This window comes from Lucilia cuprina, chromosome 4 (assembly GCF_022045245.1).
Source record: "Lucilia cuprina isolate Lc7/37 chromosome 4, ASM2204524v1, whole genome shotgun sequence".
NCBI lineage: Eukaryota > Metazoa > Arthropoda > Insecta > Diptera > Calliphoridae > Lucilia > Lucilia cuprina.
Genome location: NC_060952.1, coordinates 3,284,961 through 3,300,647, shown reverse-complemented (window position 1 = coordinate 3,300,647; position 15,687 = coordinate 3,284,961). Strand labels below are relative to the sequence as shown.

Genomic DNA, 15,687 nt, shown 5'->3' with positions numbered 1-15,687 from the left:
CCCACCAATTAGCAATTGTTATTATTAATAATAATAATAAAAAAATAATTATAATGTATTGCTTTCATATGAATATTTTATATATTTCTTTTTCATTTTTTTGGCAAACATTTTAACTAAATTAATAAATTACTTTATAACGAACTTATCATTACTACAATAGTTCCATTTAGACAATTTCAATGAGTTCTATATACCACCTTCGTTCTTTCTTTCTTTCTTTCTCTCTCTAAGGATTCAAATTAAAATTACGGTGGGGCAATGGGGACAATGACTCAAGTTCATACTTCTTTAAGCATGTTTATGTATTTATGTAAAGTATGTTTGTATGTATATATAAAAAGAGGTCTAACTACTCATATAAAATATAAATTGTAAATGTATATAAAGTTATGTAGTAATCTTATATACATATATGTACTATTTGTATATATGTGTGTGTGTTTTGTTTGTATTAAATTTTATGGATAGTTTAAAGTTATAAAAATAACTTTTTTTATTTGTTTGTTTAAAATAAATTGACTATGCATTTGATTTGTTCTTTTTTCGGTTATTTTTTAACTAAGAAATTTATAAATATGTAGTTTGTTTAAACGTTTAAACGCGCCAACTTAACCTGTATTTATCTGTCCACAACATAAACACTTACATGATTGCTGTTTATTTATTACTTTCCTTCTTTCTTTCTTTTTCTTTTCATACATACACCGGTGACTGATCATCCATTATATCTGGATTAAGTTTATCATCAAAAAAGCGACGAAATGTGAATTCGAAGAAACCGTGAAAAGGTTTGTCTGTATCATTGAATTCATCACCGCTCATATTAGAATCGGAGCGTAATTTTTCCGGGTCTATGGGATCGAAATTAGAAGTGTCTGTGGGATGTTCAATCTTTGGAATATAAGGTGCAATTTGACGACGCATATCAGCAAAATCGATACCTTTGAAGAAATCGTGAGCTTTAACTTCATCGGCTTTTTTGCCCAGACGTTTGTCGGCTGATGAGCAAAGTCTCAGAATAAGATCTGTAGCTTCTCGTGATAGTTTTGCTTGCGGTGGTATATGTAGCGTCTTTTCCCAATTAATTACCTGGCGTTAGAAATCAATTAGCTTCTCTTCTCCGAAATATCTTATAAATATGAGTAATTACCTTTTGTTGTGTTTCTACAGGAGTATTGGCTAAAAATGGTGGTTGTCCCACCAACATTTCATAGAGTATTACACCAACACTCCACCAATCACAAAGTTGAGTATATCCACTTCGTTCGAGTACTTCAGGCGCAATATAGTTAGGTGTGCCTACGAGTGAATGGGCCAGAACTCTTTGGTGATCACGCATTCTTCGCCTGTAAACACAAAATAATTGCTGTATTTTTTTCGTTTTTGCAACTCAATCTATATGCTTACCTTTCCAGTACGGTAGGCTTTGTTCCATTATCGGAAAAATCTTCCCATGGTTCCATTGAATCTTGTCTGGCATGATTTCCTGTAATAAATAACTTCGTTTATTTTATCCATCTTCGGTTTAAATTCATATTTAACTTACCATTCTCCTGATAGTATTTCGAATTGTGTGTCCATCGAAAGCCAGTACATAAACCAAAATCGGTTAGTTTTATATGGCCATCTCGATCAATTAATATATTGTCAGGTTTAATATCCCTACAAGAGAAAAAATATATATACACATATATTTTTAATTGACTTGACGCAATTTAAACTTACCTATGAATAAAACCCATTTTGTGTACACTCTCAACGGCGCAGGTTAATTCCGCTATGTAAAATCGAGATAAGGGTTCCTCAAAAATACCCTTTTTAATTAGAAGCGACATCAAATCACCACCTTAAATGAAAAAATATTTTAATATTTATGTTTGAAACAGAGCAAACTTTTTTAACCATTACCTGGTATGTAGTCCATGACAAAGTATAAATTGTCCTTATCCTGAAAACTATAGTACAGTTTGACAACCCAATTATTATCGGCCTCAGCTAAAATATCACGTTCTGCTTTTACATGAGCCACTTGATTACGCTTGAGCACGTCAGCTTTGCGTAACGTTTTCATGGCATACAAATGATTGGTCGTATCAATTTTACGTACCAGTGTTACCTCACCAAATGCACCCACTCCAATGGGTTTTATCTTGACAAACATACTTTTATCCATTTTGGCTCTTTTGAGACGTATGTAGTTGCTCTCCTTTTGATTCAGCATTTTTCTCATTTCAACTTGAGTTTGTGTGGACAGACCAATCTTAAGCATCTCTTTTTCCAGTTGATTCTTGCGGAATGTTCTCTGTTTATAGGATTTGAGAACATTTTCAATATGTTGTTCCATGTAGAATTTAAAAGCCTGCGGAGAGTATTGTCTTATGCGACATTCCTTGCGTTCTTCTTCCTTTTCTTTGGACACTTTCTTGCGTTCGGGTATGGGAGAGGCGTGTTTTATTTTTTTAACGTTTTCGGATGTTGTGGCTTTGTTACTACAAGACGGCGCAGCTCCTGAAGATGATGAAGCTACAGACTCACCTCCACTGCCGTTACTGCCACCGTTGTTATTCATATTTTTAGACGGGGGTATTGGTGGCGTAGTAGTTAAATTACTATTTGTAATTTGATTATTGTTTCCGTTTCCACCTCCTCCGCCACCATTATTCGATCTCGAGTCCAGCATATTATTGTTTGAGTTCATTTCATGCGGAGAGGATGATGAAGAAGAGATGGGAGGTTGTGCTGATGCAGTTCGTGTGCTTTGATACGGAGGTGGTGGAGGAAGTTGGCGTCCACCCACCACGCCCACTGAAACGGGTGCCTTTTGTTGAGCGAGTACAGCCGCCGCTCTCAATTGGGCTTGTAATTGTTGCTGCTGTTGCTGTTGCATAGCCGCCACTTGTTGATGTTGTTGCTGATGATGTTGAGCCGCCTTGGCCTGCATACTCTTGGCATACGATGGTGGCTCGACACAAGGAGATTTCGTCATAACAGTACCATTCAATGCATTCGCAATTAATGGTGGTGTCGTTGGAGTCGGTGGTGTGGGCTTACTAACTACAGTTGGTACTCCGCCAGCTAAAAGTGGCGACTGCTGCTGTTGCTGAACAACAGCAGGACTTTTTTGTGGGTATGATGGTGGAGCCGGCAGAATATGTACTGGTGAATTACATGCTGATGCCGTCACCGGAGATTGAGGCGCAACAGCCGTTTGCAAAACCGGCTTTTGAACTTGCGTTGACTTTACACTCTGCATAATGATAGGCTGTTGAGTGCGTGTTGGATAGACACGAGGCTGTGGTCGCGCCACCGATGATGGTTGGAGAGGCGGAGGAATTGCACTGCTGCTAACCGTGATAGGACTGGGTGAGCCGGCTGAAGTGGCGGAATAAATGCCACTGCTCGGCGATTTGCGATAGTCCGATTGAGACTGTGTAGGAGATTGCCTCGATTGCATAGAAGCTGAGTAACTTGGTGGTGGAGCCGATGTGGCTACTATAACGGTATTTAAGGGATAAGGTGGTGGCGGTTCCACAGCATTACCACCACCTGCCTGATACAAGCTAAGGGCCTTCATTTGTTGCGACAACTGTTGCTGAGCCTTGATACCGTTCTGTGGTATCACTGGCGAAGTACCGCGTGTGGGATTATGCGTTATGGCTGCAGGACGAGTTGTGGCTGGCGAACGTCGTATATAGTGTTGTGCCGATGGCGGTGGTGGCGGAGGTGTGGCAGAGTTAGCAGATGTTGGATTACGTGGTGGCGGTGCAGGCGGTGCCACATCGCTAAAACTCGAGGGTGATGGTGAATATTGTCCGGTACTTGCGCGACTAGCACAAGTAAGCTGTTGATGTGAGTGTGGACTATCTGAACGTGAGCTTCCAGCTCCCGAATCTAAAGCCGGACTACAACGCAAATAGTTCATAGGCAGCTCACGTTCTATACTTGCCTTCCGATTGAGTTTATGAGGCATAACTTTTGGAACATGGCCATTAAGTTGCGTTGATGTCGGTATCGCGGGTGATTGTGATGCCGATGGAGGTGGTTCCATCGGCGGTTTAGCATGATGATATTCAGGTGCATCGGAGCGTCCGTTGACCGCAGAATATCGTAAGTGATTAAAATTCTGTAAAAATAATTACAAAATTACAGTGAGTTAACGAGTGTAAATTCATTTTTTTCTATGTCGAATTTTATATACCCTTCACAAAAGTTAAATTTAGGTAAACAATTTTTTTTTTGTTTTAATTTTAAAATTAGATTATTTTTTTGCATTCTTTAAATCGACACAAAGCTAAAATGAAAAGTATGAATAAAAAAATGAAATTTTGTATCAACAAACAATCAAAATTCTTTAGCAAAATCATGGCAGACAAAATGTCATCATCGTATGTGAACAAAAGACATTATTTAATAGCATGAAATTATGTTTCTTGATCGCGATTATTTTCATTTATTTTCGTCTACTTTTATAATTTAATCAAGATAACTTTAATTTACATAAGAGCAAATTTAGATTAAATTCTAGTCAAATTGAGAATTGTGTACATTTTTTTATATTTTTTTATATAAAATAACTTAAAGATAATAAAAAGATATCAAGGACAACCAATTACTATGTACGTACGTAAGTGTAATGTAAGCAAAAACAGTTGCGTTTATAAAAAGTGACTTTATTTTTAGTGCGAAATTTATGGTTTAAGTTTATGTTTTAAGTTTGAAATATTTGATTTTTTAGAGATGTTGGTTTTGAAATTTAACATAAATTAATATAGAAGATAATATAGATTTTACATTTCTCCATATTTATGTATTTCAAATTTTGTTAAATTAATCCTAATTAATTTACTATTACTATGATCCTAACTGTAATTTTGTATTTGTATTCTAAATGTTATTACATACACACACATATGTACATATTGTTGCTGATATTGTTGTTATTGCAGATTGTATTTTGCGTCAAGTTTTAAAAAATAAAGACCTCATACTTCAAATTCCTAAAAGACAGGCACAAACATAAAGAATCTCCAGCAAAGCTCTAAAAAATAAAGCAAAAACGACAAAAGGCGAAGGCGATGGAGATGGAGATGGCAATGGTAAAGACACATCAACGAACAATACAGCCAGATGTGAAATATGTATGTATGTCTATGTAATAGTGTATACAATTTGGTTATAATCATATTAATGATCATCATTAACATCATGATCATCCTTCACAAAACAAAATTCGCAAAACTATCACATCCTGGCATTTATTTTATGACAGATTTTAAATGAATGCATTCAAGTAAATTATAGTAAGATATTCAGCAGTTAATTCTAAACTAATTAGCAATCCTGCAAAAGTGCTAGTCCAAAGCAACAAAATATTGTATACGATTTTGTAATTTGCAACACATTACATATATACATATGTAAATCAAAACACAAAACCATTTGATAATATTATAACAAAAACAATAATTTTCTAACTAAGAATTACTTCCTTTGAACTACTGATTGTGTATCTTCCACTAGGATTTCTTGTTCAAAGAAGACCCACTGAAAAAAGTGTTGCTACATACACGTGCCACTACTGTATTACGCACAACAGCAACATGTCTTTAAAGTCAAAATAAACAAAAAAAAAAAAACGAAAAAACTAATAATGACAATAATCGTAGGAACCGAAACTAAAAATAAAATTGTATATGAATGTGCATGTAGTATGTAGGCTTATACAGATGTTATGTATGTATGCATGTTTGCAACAAACAAACCCAACCAATGTCAAACTAAATAATCATATAAACAATCCAGCTGAGATTCTTACAAACATAAAGGAGCACAAAATATCTTTTGCAAAAAAGTGGAATTTCAAGGAACAACGTGACGATAAAGTTGTGCAGTTGATCGATAAAAAAAAATGAAAAAAAGAAACAAGTCAGAGATTATAGGCCTGATGGTTTGTATGAGTTGATGGTTTATAGTAGATGCACAAATGTAGAAACATATGTATATAAAGGTATAAGGGAATTTATGAAGGATATTTACGTAGGAATTTAGACACTAATTATGATCATACTTTATTAACCGGACAACAAAGGAGTTGTTTACAAAAATTTTAATTATAAAAAAGAAAACTGAAAATAAAGAAAATCTTTTTCAACTGAAACATTTTTTTGCTTTTGAGATTTATTATTTTTATTATCTTTATCTTCAGCTGTGTTTTTAATGTTTATACTAAATTATAGAAGAAATATTAAAATATTAATATTTTGTTAAAAAGTCTCTTTTATTTGACGTAAAATAAATTTTATGTTTTTTGCCTTATTAAGAGAGATTAGATTTTGTAAAAGAACCTTTTAACTGCTAACAATTCTTTTGTCAGAAATATTAAGTAGTTTTATACTTTTTGTATATAACAGGTTTTGTTTGTATGTAATTTGAAATTCCTATTTAAATTTGTGTAACTTATTTATGAGACTGTTTATTAATGGAAATATTTAATTAATTTTAGTATTAACACCGACGCAAAATATTACTAATTAAAAGATACGCACGCGTACGCTTTAACATATTTTTTCAATAAACGTCCCACAGAAAAGACTTCCAAAGCATACATTGTAAATTTGTAATACTAGTTATTTGTATTTTAATAAATTTAAATATATGAATAAGGGTCCAACCAAAATCAATGTTGTATTACGTTTAATGTTGAAACCATTCATTACAATTTCAGAAATTAGTCAATTAATTGAAACCATTCTAAAATGTATTTGTAACAAACCAGTTTTGTCAACATCTGCTTAATAAAACTGTAGATATCAGCTGTTCATTAAAAACCTTTTTATTAAGAAATGTTTAATTTCAGAATAGATGTCTTTTTTTACTACAAATATTACACATTATTTTCAGGTTAAAGTTTATACATTTCAATATGGGTCAAGGTTATTTTTTTCATTGCAAATATTCTTATAGTTTTAAATTGTTTGATATAATATACATTTAATTATTATTAAATTTTGATCAGTCTTTTTTTTTTTTTTTTTTGTAATTTATAAAAGTGTGAATATAATACATTCACCTCCAATAAAGATTCTTGCAATATGATAAATACTCACTCATACATACAATGTATGTATGTATATGAGTATAAAATTGTTTATGTGAATATATTTAATTTAAATTTGTTTTCTCCCCTTTGTATCTTGTACTAGTATTCCTTCTTTTTCTATTGACTGATGAAAACCAAATGTTCAATTTTAAAAATTATATTTTGAATAAATAAATATTCCACAGAAATTCAGTTTTTCTTAGATACTTTTAATATGAATAGAACCATATTGTGAACATAAATATTTAAAATATTCGTTTTTTTGTTTTTTGTTTTGAAAAATGCATCTTTTTATATATTTAAAATTTTATTATTTAATTATCATTCATCAATTGGGGTTGTGTGGAAAATATAAAACATTTTGCATTTTGTTTGGGTTTTTTTTCTAGTTTTGGATAAGTCTTTTTTTCTTTTCAAATTTAATGTTCTTGAAACTTTTGTAGCATAAGAATACGAGGTACTGTATAATTTAAGCTTAACTATTAAGTTAAATAATTAATAATGAAATTAAGATTTTTAATTCTTCCAAAAATTGAACTTGTCATTAAAAAAAATACTTTTCCACAAGTAAGCCATTAAGGGCGTGTTTCTTACGCCTCAGTTAAACTAGGCTTAACTTGCTGTTAGATTAAACTCGGAACAAATTTAGGTGGACTTTAACCAATGATTGTGTTTTCCAGTTTTAGATTAAGGCTCAGTTAACTTTGTTAGTATTGCCAACTTTTCACTCAAAAACATAAACAATGAACAGCTGTTTTTTGCAAACAATACTTTTGTAAAATGGAAAATTTTGGAAAATGTTAAATAAACATTTTAAACAATAATAAATAAAACATAACAATTCAGAAAATGGCAATTTACTTAAAATATTAAGTTTTTGTTCTTCCGAGATCATTGTTTTATTGTTTTTGTTAATTGTGTTTTCTCACTTATAACTTGAGTTTAATTGGCCAATTACACTCAGTTAAAATAAGATAATCAGTAACGTTACTGTTTACTGAAGAAAACAAAACATATATCAAACTAGGTTTAACTAAAGAATGAAGATTATCTTTATCTGAAAAACCCGCCCTAAGAGAAGTTATCGAAGTTTAAATAAGATAATGTGTAGGTTTATTTTTTTACTTACAAAATAAATAAAATATAATGTTGTTATAGCTTTGAGAACAAATCAATTACAAAAAATTAATTAAGCTTTGACAAAGGTGATATACAGATAAAAATTGCATTTACAACAAAAAAATTAAAAATAATCAAACTGCTTTTTTAAATGTCTTTTAAATATTTCATGTCAAATAAAACTAATCTTTTTAGTTAAAGAAATAAAGCCAATTAACACAATTAAAAGACAATTGTTATGTTAAAACTAAAATTGGATAAAGTACAATGTCAATAGGTTAGTATTGACTAGTAATCATGTAAAATACTATGTTTTAAATAAATTGATTTGTGGTCGCTTACATTTACACTAAAACGTACAATTTAAAGATATAACTTAAAGCGTTTATTTAAACAATTACCTGTTGTATGCCATTATCTTTTTGAACTTGAAATCTTGTTAAATCCTGCTTTATAGTTTCAAGTGCTTCAGCTGTGTATTTATTTTTGGGGCGACCACTTTTTCCGCCCGCTTGATGCATTCTTGCAATATTTAGCAGTCATATCACACAATTAATAAAAATTGTATTTGTTTTTTAGAGGCGGCAATTTTAAATATATTCTAAACTTTTTTTCAACTAAAGATTTCTTGTTTAATTAATTGCTTTTAGTATTTTAATGTAGGTCTATAAATGAATTCAACATTTGTATAAATGTAACTATTGTAAACAGCAAATTGGTAAACACATTGCACTTTGTATCTGTAAATAAAAAAAGTTATAATTATTAATTTGAATAATTTTAAAAAATAAATTTTAATAAAAAAGTACATATTTTTGATAATCTGCATAAAAAGAATGGTTGTATGAGACAAATATTGGTATCAAATGAAAGCTGGTCAATATTTAAGGATTTGTGGAGTTTCCTATTAAAAATTTAATAAAATTATGTATGATCATAGCTTTTTACATGGATTTCAAACATTTAATTTATTGATTTATTTCAATATTCAATAATTCAATATTTGATTTATTTTCAATAAATATTATGAGTGATCACATATTTTAACTGTTTTTAACCCTTTGACCACCAAACCTTTTTGATTTAGTTTAGTTTAAAAGGGTTGTACACCAAAAAGGTATACATCCACTCGGAGACCTAGGAGGGTTCATTGTGTTTCCCTTTAAGAAAAAACAAGAAAAATAGATAGACAGAAGATAGAAAAGCTGGATTGATAAGTTTGAAATTAACGAATTCCTATCCTAATAGAGAAAGAATGTTGATAGTATTGGAAGGGAATTCTACGAGGTCCGGCGCCTAAATAGCCAATCCACTCCCTTGACAAAACCTAGAATGTCACTACACCTAGATACATCTCCTAAATCATCATGGAATGTTTTTCCTACCCATTTCCGCCTCAGACTCTGTGCACCAGGACAGTCACACAAAATATGTTCTACTGTCTGTAGCTCCTCTCGTCCTCACACAACCTACAAAACTCCTGTGTGTTAAAGATCCAATTACCCAAAAAGACTCCTATTGCGCAGTGACCGGTTATCACCCCTACTAGAATTCTAATACTCCTCCTGTCCAATCCTAATAGTGTTCTGGTTGCCTTGGCATTCAACCTCGGCTATAAGGCTTTGGATACCCTGCAATCCATTCTACTATGCCAGGATTGGTTGGAGGAGTTCCTGAATTTGTCGGAAATTAACCTATAGTAGTAGCAGATAGGTGGTTTCACCGACCTAACTCCACTATTATTGTCCAGATCTGACCCTTGTCTGGCCAGTTCATCTGCGATCTCATTACCCTGTATGCTACAGTAACCTGGAACCCAACACAACCTTTTTGATATAGTTAATATAATTTTTTGTTTGATTATCGATATCTTTGACCGCATAACAGTTAGAAATAAGGAAATTCTTCTCCTAGATAACGTATAAGTCTTATGTATTGTTTCGCAATTAAAATGTATACTACATCAAATACAAGGACCTAAACCACTATCAGGCCAGTTATACGATCATTCGATTATAGGATTTGATTAAAAACGCTAATAAAATTTCCTTTAAAAAGGGCAAATTAAAAAAACGTATATTTTTAATGGAAAGTAATAAAAATTAGCAAAAATATTGCCTCTTTATTTTATTTTTATTTTATTTTTTTTATTTTATTTAACAATATTCAATAACCTAGCCTATAGGCCATAAGCGGTTACAAATTTCTACTTCACAATAATTCCTCCAATACAAAATACATAATTATATATAAATAAAATTACACCTAATTTTTTTTTTTTTTAAAGATAATATACTATATAAAATAACGATAGTACAATTAAAATGTACCGCATTGATCATAAATAAATTCCTACATAATTAGCAATCAAACAAATGTAATTCAAAGAAGCAAAACAGGTTAAAATAAAGAAAAGTATATGTAGAAATCATAAACAATCCCAAAAATGAACTCACAGAACCAATCAATATGTCATACAGGAACTATATGGCAAATAACACTCCAGACTGTAAAGGACATAGGTAATACAAATCAGACAGAAACATGATTTATTAAACAAAGTTGCAAACCATTTATTCATTATTTTTAAGATATATGGGCCTTAACAGTCAACCTACGTATGTATCTAAATATTTGTGCATGTTTTTGTTTGCTAAAGAATTTTATTGTTTTAATTTCAATAATTCAATTTTGTTATTGTTATTTATTTGTTTTAAATGTTCATAGATTTTGTAGGCTGGTCTCAAACTTACGACGCCAAAAAATTTTTGAAAAATACTACATAGTATGTATTTACTATGTGTGTTGTAGATTTATCCAGTGTTTGTCTGTTTGTCTGTCTGTTGGTCGGTCTTTTATTTAAGAAAATCAAATTCAATTCAATTACACATACTGAAAACTGTGTGAGAGTGTGTTGATAGTTTAGTAATCGCTCGTTGGTTATTTTGTTGCCACTATTATCTATCTGAATGTCTGTCGAAGCGAAGTTTCAGTTGTTGTACATACGTACGAGTTTATTCGTTGTGGAATACCCAGTTTTTGTTGTGCCTTTGTCGTCACTCACCCGCGGCATGTATCTACTCGGATTGCATGCTGGAATGTGAATGGAATTCAAAATATTTCATCGTTTTACCGAAATGCGGCGATCAATTTATACTGCAGCAAAACAAAAAACAAAAAAAAACAATAACAACATGTTCATATTTATTTTGTTATTTTTTTATATTTTTTCTTAATAGTGGCAGGGACTGTATGGGCTGAATTAACTGACTGACGGACGGACATACTTACTGAAATGTGCATGTCCACATACACATTTACAGAGTGATTCACACTCATATTTTTCACGTATTCTAAAGATATTTGTTTGGATTTAAATGAAAATGTATTTGTGTTTATAATTTGTTTATTCTATTCTAAAAAGCTCATGTTTTTTAATTTATAAATTAATTTTTTATGCATATGTATGTATGTGGGTATGTATGATCAGGCACAGGTACATGTACATATGTAAATTTAAGGTTTTACTCGCCTACTGAATCTAAATATTTTGTTTATCTAGTCTGTCTTTAAAAATAATCGTGGTAAAATGCGAGTGAGTTGCTAAATTTATGATTAATTAAGGAAATACTGTTTTTGTTAAATCAAAAGTGATATTAAAATCACTTGGTAATATTAAAATCAATTTTCAGGCAGGGAATTAAGAATATAAACATTTAAGAGTTCTATATTCGGTATTACCGAATTTTATATACTCTTCACAATATTGAAATTAAAAAATAAAAAAGTCTTTATATACATTTTTAAGTTTTTAGGTGCCTAATTCTGGCGATCAAAATTTCGAAATTTTGTTTAATTCAATCGAGTTTTTGATTGCTTTCGAATGTTCCTGCACAATTTCCCACCCACAATTTTTCATTCTTGGTTTTGACAATTACTAAACAATAACAACATACAGCTTCATACGTAACGTTTTATTTCTGCTCTATTTTGTTTTTATTAACAGGCAAACTAAGGGCGGGTTTCTGACTCCTCAGTTAAACTAGGTTTAACTTACTGTTAGATTAAATTCGGAACATATTTAGGCGGACTTTAACCGATGATTGTGTTTTCAGTTTTAGATTTAAACTCAGTCAACTTTGTTAATATTGCCAACTTTTCACTCAAAAACATAAACAATGAACAGCTGTTTTTTGCAAACAATACTTTAGTAAAATGGAAAATTTTGGAATACTGATAAATAAACATTTAAAACATTAATAAATAGAACAAAACAATTCAGAAAATTGCAATTTACTTAAAATATTAAGTTCTTGTTCTTCCGAAATCATTTTTTTATTGTTTTTCTTAATTGTGTTTTCTGACTTATAACTTGAGTTTAATTATCCAATTACACTAAAGTAACTTTACAGAAACAGAAATTAATCCAGGTTTAACCAAAGAATGAAGATAATCTTTATCAGAAAAAGTCGCCCTAAGTAGAAGAGCATTGTTGTTTTGCGTCTGCATGCAAAAATTCAATTTTTTTGTTCGTATCTTTGTTATATATGGACCGATTTTGCTAATTTTAAAAAGGAAAACAAAAAAGTAATGGTAAAATTATTGAAATCAATTGCAATAAGTTAAAGATTTGCTAGTAGCCTAATTTGCTACTTGAAGGATGAGGGATTAAATTAAAAATATTCCTCCAATGCTGTTTTTGAATATAAATTAGTTAATTTTGTTTGCTAGTTTAAGCGCCCAATGGAGGTGTTTTAAACTTGAGCAAGAAATGCATAAGTGTAAACAGCTGATTAAAAATTTTTTTTTAAATAAACATTAAAATGTTTAATTTATGGATTAGTATAAATTATGGGAACTTATTATATTAATTTTTTGTTTTAAATTTAAGTTTTCATATTTCATTTACAATTATCTTCTTCTTTTTTATAAAACATGCATAATTTTGATAACAAACTGTGACGTTTTCATCAAAAGGAATAAACATCAGATTAACTTTAATTTAATTTTAGATTAACTAATCTGATTATTAATTGGCATTTGATTGCCAACTAAAAAATCCGCTATAAGTAGAAGTTTTATGAATGAAAATACACTAATCAAAATGAAAAAATGAATTTAAGTTTTCAATACTAAATTTATAATGATTTAATAAAAAATTTAAATTATTTTATATAAACAAGTATCATTGCATGACCTACGATCTATTAGGTCTATTAAAACATTGTTGCCTATCAGAAAATGATATTAGGTTATTTTCCAATATACATACGTATCGTCACTTCCAATACGAAAGGGCGGAACAACCCAAAAAAAAAAACACTTTTTGGATTGAAAATGTTTATTAATATAAAATTAATAATTATTTAGTATTTTGTATAATTTTCCCCAAAGAGCTCATTATTAAGCATATTTAAACATATTTTAAGCTTTAACGCATATTATGAGCTTTTAAGCTTTTTTGTTTTTTTTTTTTATTTTGTGGTAATTATAAATTAAATATGGGTTATCTGAACATAAAATAGAAATAGAAACTTTAAAATCTATATTTATTTTAAAATTTTGGTATTTTTCAACACATAATTTAGTCCTTTTGATTTCTTTTATTCTAAAAACTCTTAAACTTTTTTTAAGAACATATTTTTAAAGGTTTCTCTGAATACATTCTTTGTAGCAATTATAGCGACCAAAACTAATAAATTATTTACTATAGAAAAATTAATGTCTGGGAAATTATTTACCAGCTATATTTTCTAGTCTTGAATTTAAAAATATTTATTTTGATATAATTTTGAAAATACCTTAATTCACGAAGAGTCTTGGCAACCCTGGCACTTCTATAGTAGAGCAATTGCACACATTTAACTACACAGCCATTTAGCCATACAAACAAACACACAAACTTTTTCACATTCATACATTCATAGATATTTTGTTTAGCATAAATATTATTTTTATTGCTTCTCTTGCACAAGACTTTCTTACATTTTGTGATATATTTTTATTTTGTTCTTGTGCTTATTCTTGACTTTTTCCAGCTTCTTCTTCTTCTTGCACTCTTTCATCCGCAATTTATTTACATTTATTTTAACAATTCTCAATTTTTATGCCATACTATTTCAATATTTCTAAAAAATTGATTTAAAAAAGTACACCCAACTTTTTTCTAAAATTCTAGCTACAAAAATTTTCAGCACTAGAAGAAGACGAAACAAAAATAAAAAGAATTAAGAAAACGACGTATTGGAAAGATAAAAAATACAAAAATTCTTTTCTATTGAGTGGACAAGAACATAGCAGATGAAAAACAAAAAAAAAACATGGATGAAAAATCGAGGAATTGTACAAAAATATTATAATTTTTGGCAGCACTCTTATTAAACATTGCAAAACATTATCAAATATTTATGTTAACAATTTTGAAAATTTTTTCTTACAAGAATCAAAATCAAACAACAAACATAATAAAATAAAAGAAATTTATGTAAATAACACTAGCACTTGTTGCGGTTACATTTGCTTACATTTTCTTCGTTCTTTAGTTTAGCACATTCTTTAGTTTTTCATTATTTTTAATAAACTATAACAATTTTATTTTTATATTTTTATTTTTTGTTTTATTATGTCAATTTACTTAGCGACGAGTAAATTTTTTACTTTAAGCGATTAACTAGTTATTTTTTTTTTGTTAGAGAGCAACGAGTGATCTTTAATTTCTTATTAGCCAGTTGAACATTCAACTCGTTACTTTAGGCAATGTGAAGAAAAATATGAGAAATTATTGCTTGAAAAACACTTTAAATTCAACAATTTACTAATAAATTTTAACACTTTTTGGTTGTTTCACGTAAGGAAATATATTTTTAACACTTTTATTAAATTTATACGTTTTTAAATGGTATTTTTACAAAGATTTCAGCACAACTTTTTCACATACGTCTAACTAACAAACAAACAAAGTCACGAATATTAATTCAGTGTTGCTGAATTGTTTATTATATTCTAAACAGAGTTGCAGTTTTAGGTAGTCATAAGCAGCAATTTTTCCCGTTGTGTGGTGTGGTGAATATAGTGAATAGGAAATCATGTATTTTTTTTGTTAAAATTTGTAACCGTCTATAGCCTTATAAAGCATAGATTGCTGCAATAAAATAAATATAGTAAAAACTGTGTCTGAAATTCATATGTATGCATCAAGTAAGCGCATTTGAAAATAGGGTTTGATTACAAAAAATATTAGTGATCAATATATATAGTAACAAATATCTACATATATGAAATTATAATTCGATTTGTTTTATTTTCATATGTATGCATTATTAATATTAATATGAAAAAAATATTTTTTTGTTATTTGCTTTAAACAATCCTTAAACAATTTTTAGTAATCTAAAGGCCCAAATAGAATACACAAGCGACTTGACAAACATATTTTTTTCATCCAAACATACACTACACAAACATTG

The 15,687-nt window shown here is 29.7% G+C and overlaps 1 protein-coding gene across 2 annotated transcripts; it reads right to left on the bottom strand.

Annotated features, from left to right (window-relative positions):
• Nucleotides 1–550: 550 nt before the first annotated feature.
• Nucleotides 551–15,153, bottom strand: LOC111690629 (serine/threonine-protein kinase Warts). Of its 2 annotated transcripts, none has more exons than XM_023453145.2 (8): nt 14,746–15,153; nt 8,623–8,961; nt 1,912–4,126; nt 1,729–1,849; nt 1,550–1,665; nt 1,411–1,489; nt 1,154–1,349; nt 551–1,092 (listed from the first exon to the last, which is right to left on the bottom strand). In XM_023453145.2, the coding sequence occupies exons 2-8, from the start codon at nt 8,740–8,742 to the stop codon at nt 697–699; spliced, it is 3,243 nt and encodes a 1,080-aa protein (XP_023308913.2). In that variant the 5' UTR covers nt 8,743–8,961; nt 14,746–15,153; the 3' UTR covers nt 551–696. The 2 variants fall into 2 exon arrangements, with proteins under 2 accessions (XP_023308913.2, XP_023308914.2); XM_023453146.2 differs by lacking the exon at nt 14,746–15,153 and adding an exon at nt 14,023–14,416.
• Nucleotides 15,154–15,687: the final 534 nt, after the last annotated feature.

Excerpts from the sequence above, each read along its gene's own strand:
- LOC111690629 (XM_023453145.2), bottom strand. The coding sequence starts at position 8,742 with ATGCATCAAGCGGGCGGAAAAAGTGGTCGCCCCAAAAATAAATACACA. Across the intron at positions 4,127-8,622 it reads AAGATAATGGCATACAACAG|AATTTTAATCACTTACGATA; the intron begins GTAATTGTTTAA and ends TTATTTTTACAG. Across the intron at positions 1,350-1,410 it reads AAGCCTACCGTACTGGAAAG|GCGAAGAATGCGTGATCACC; the intron begins GTAAGCATATAG and ends TTGTGTTTACAG.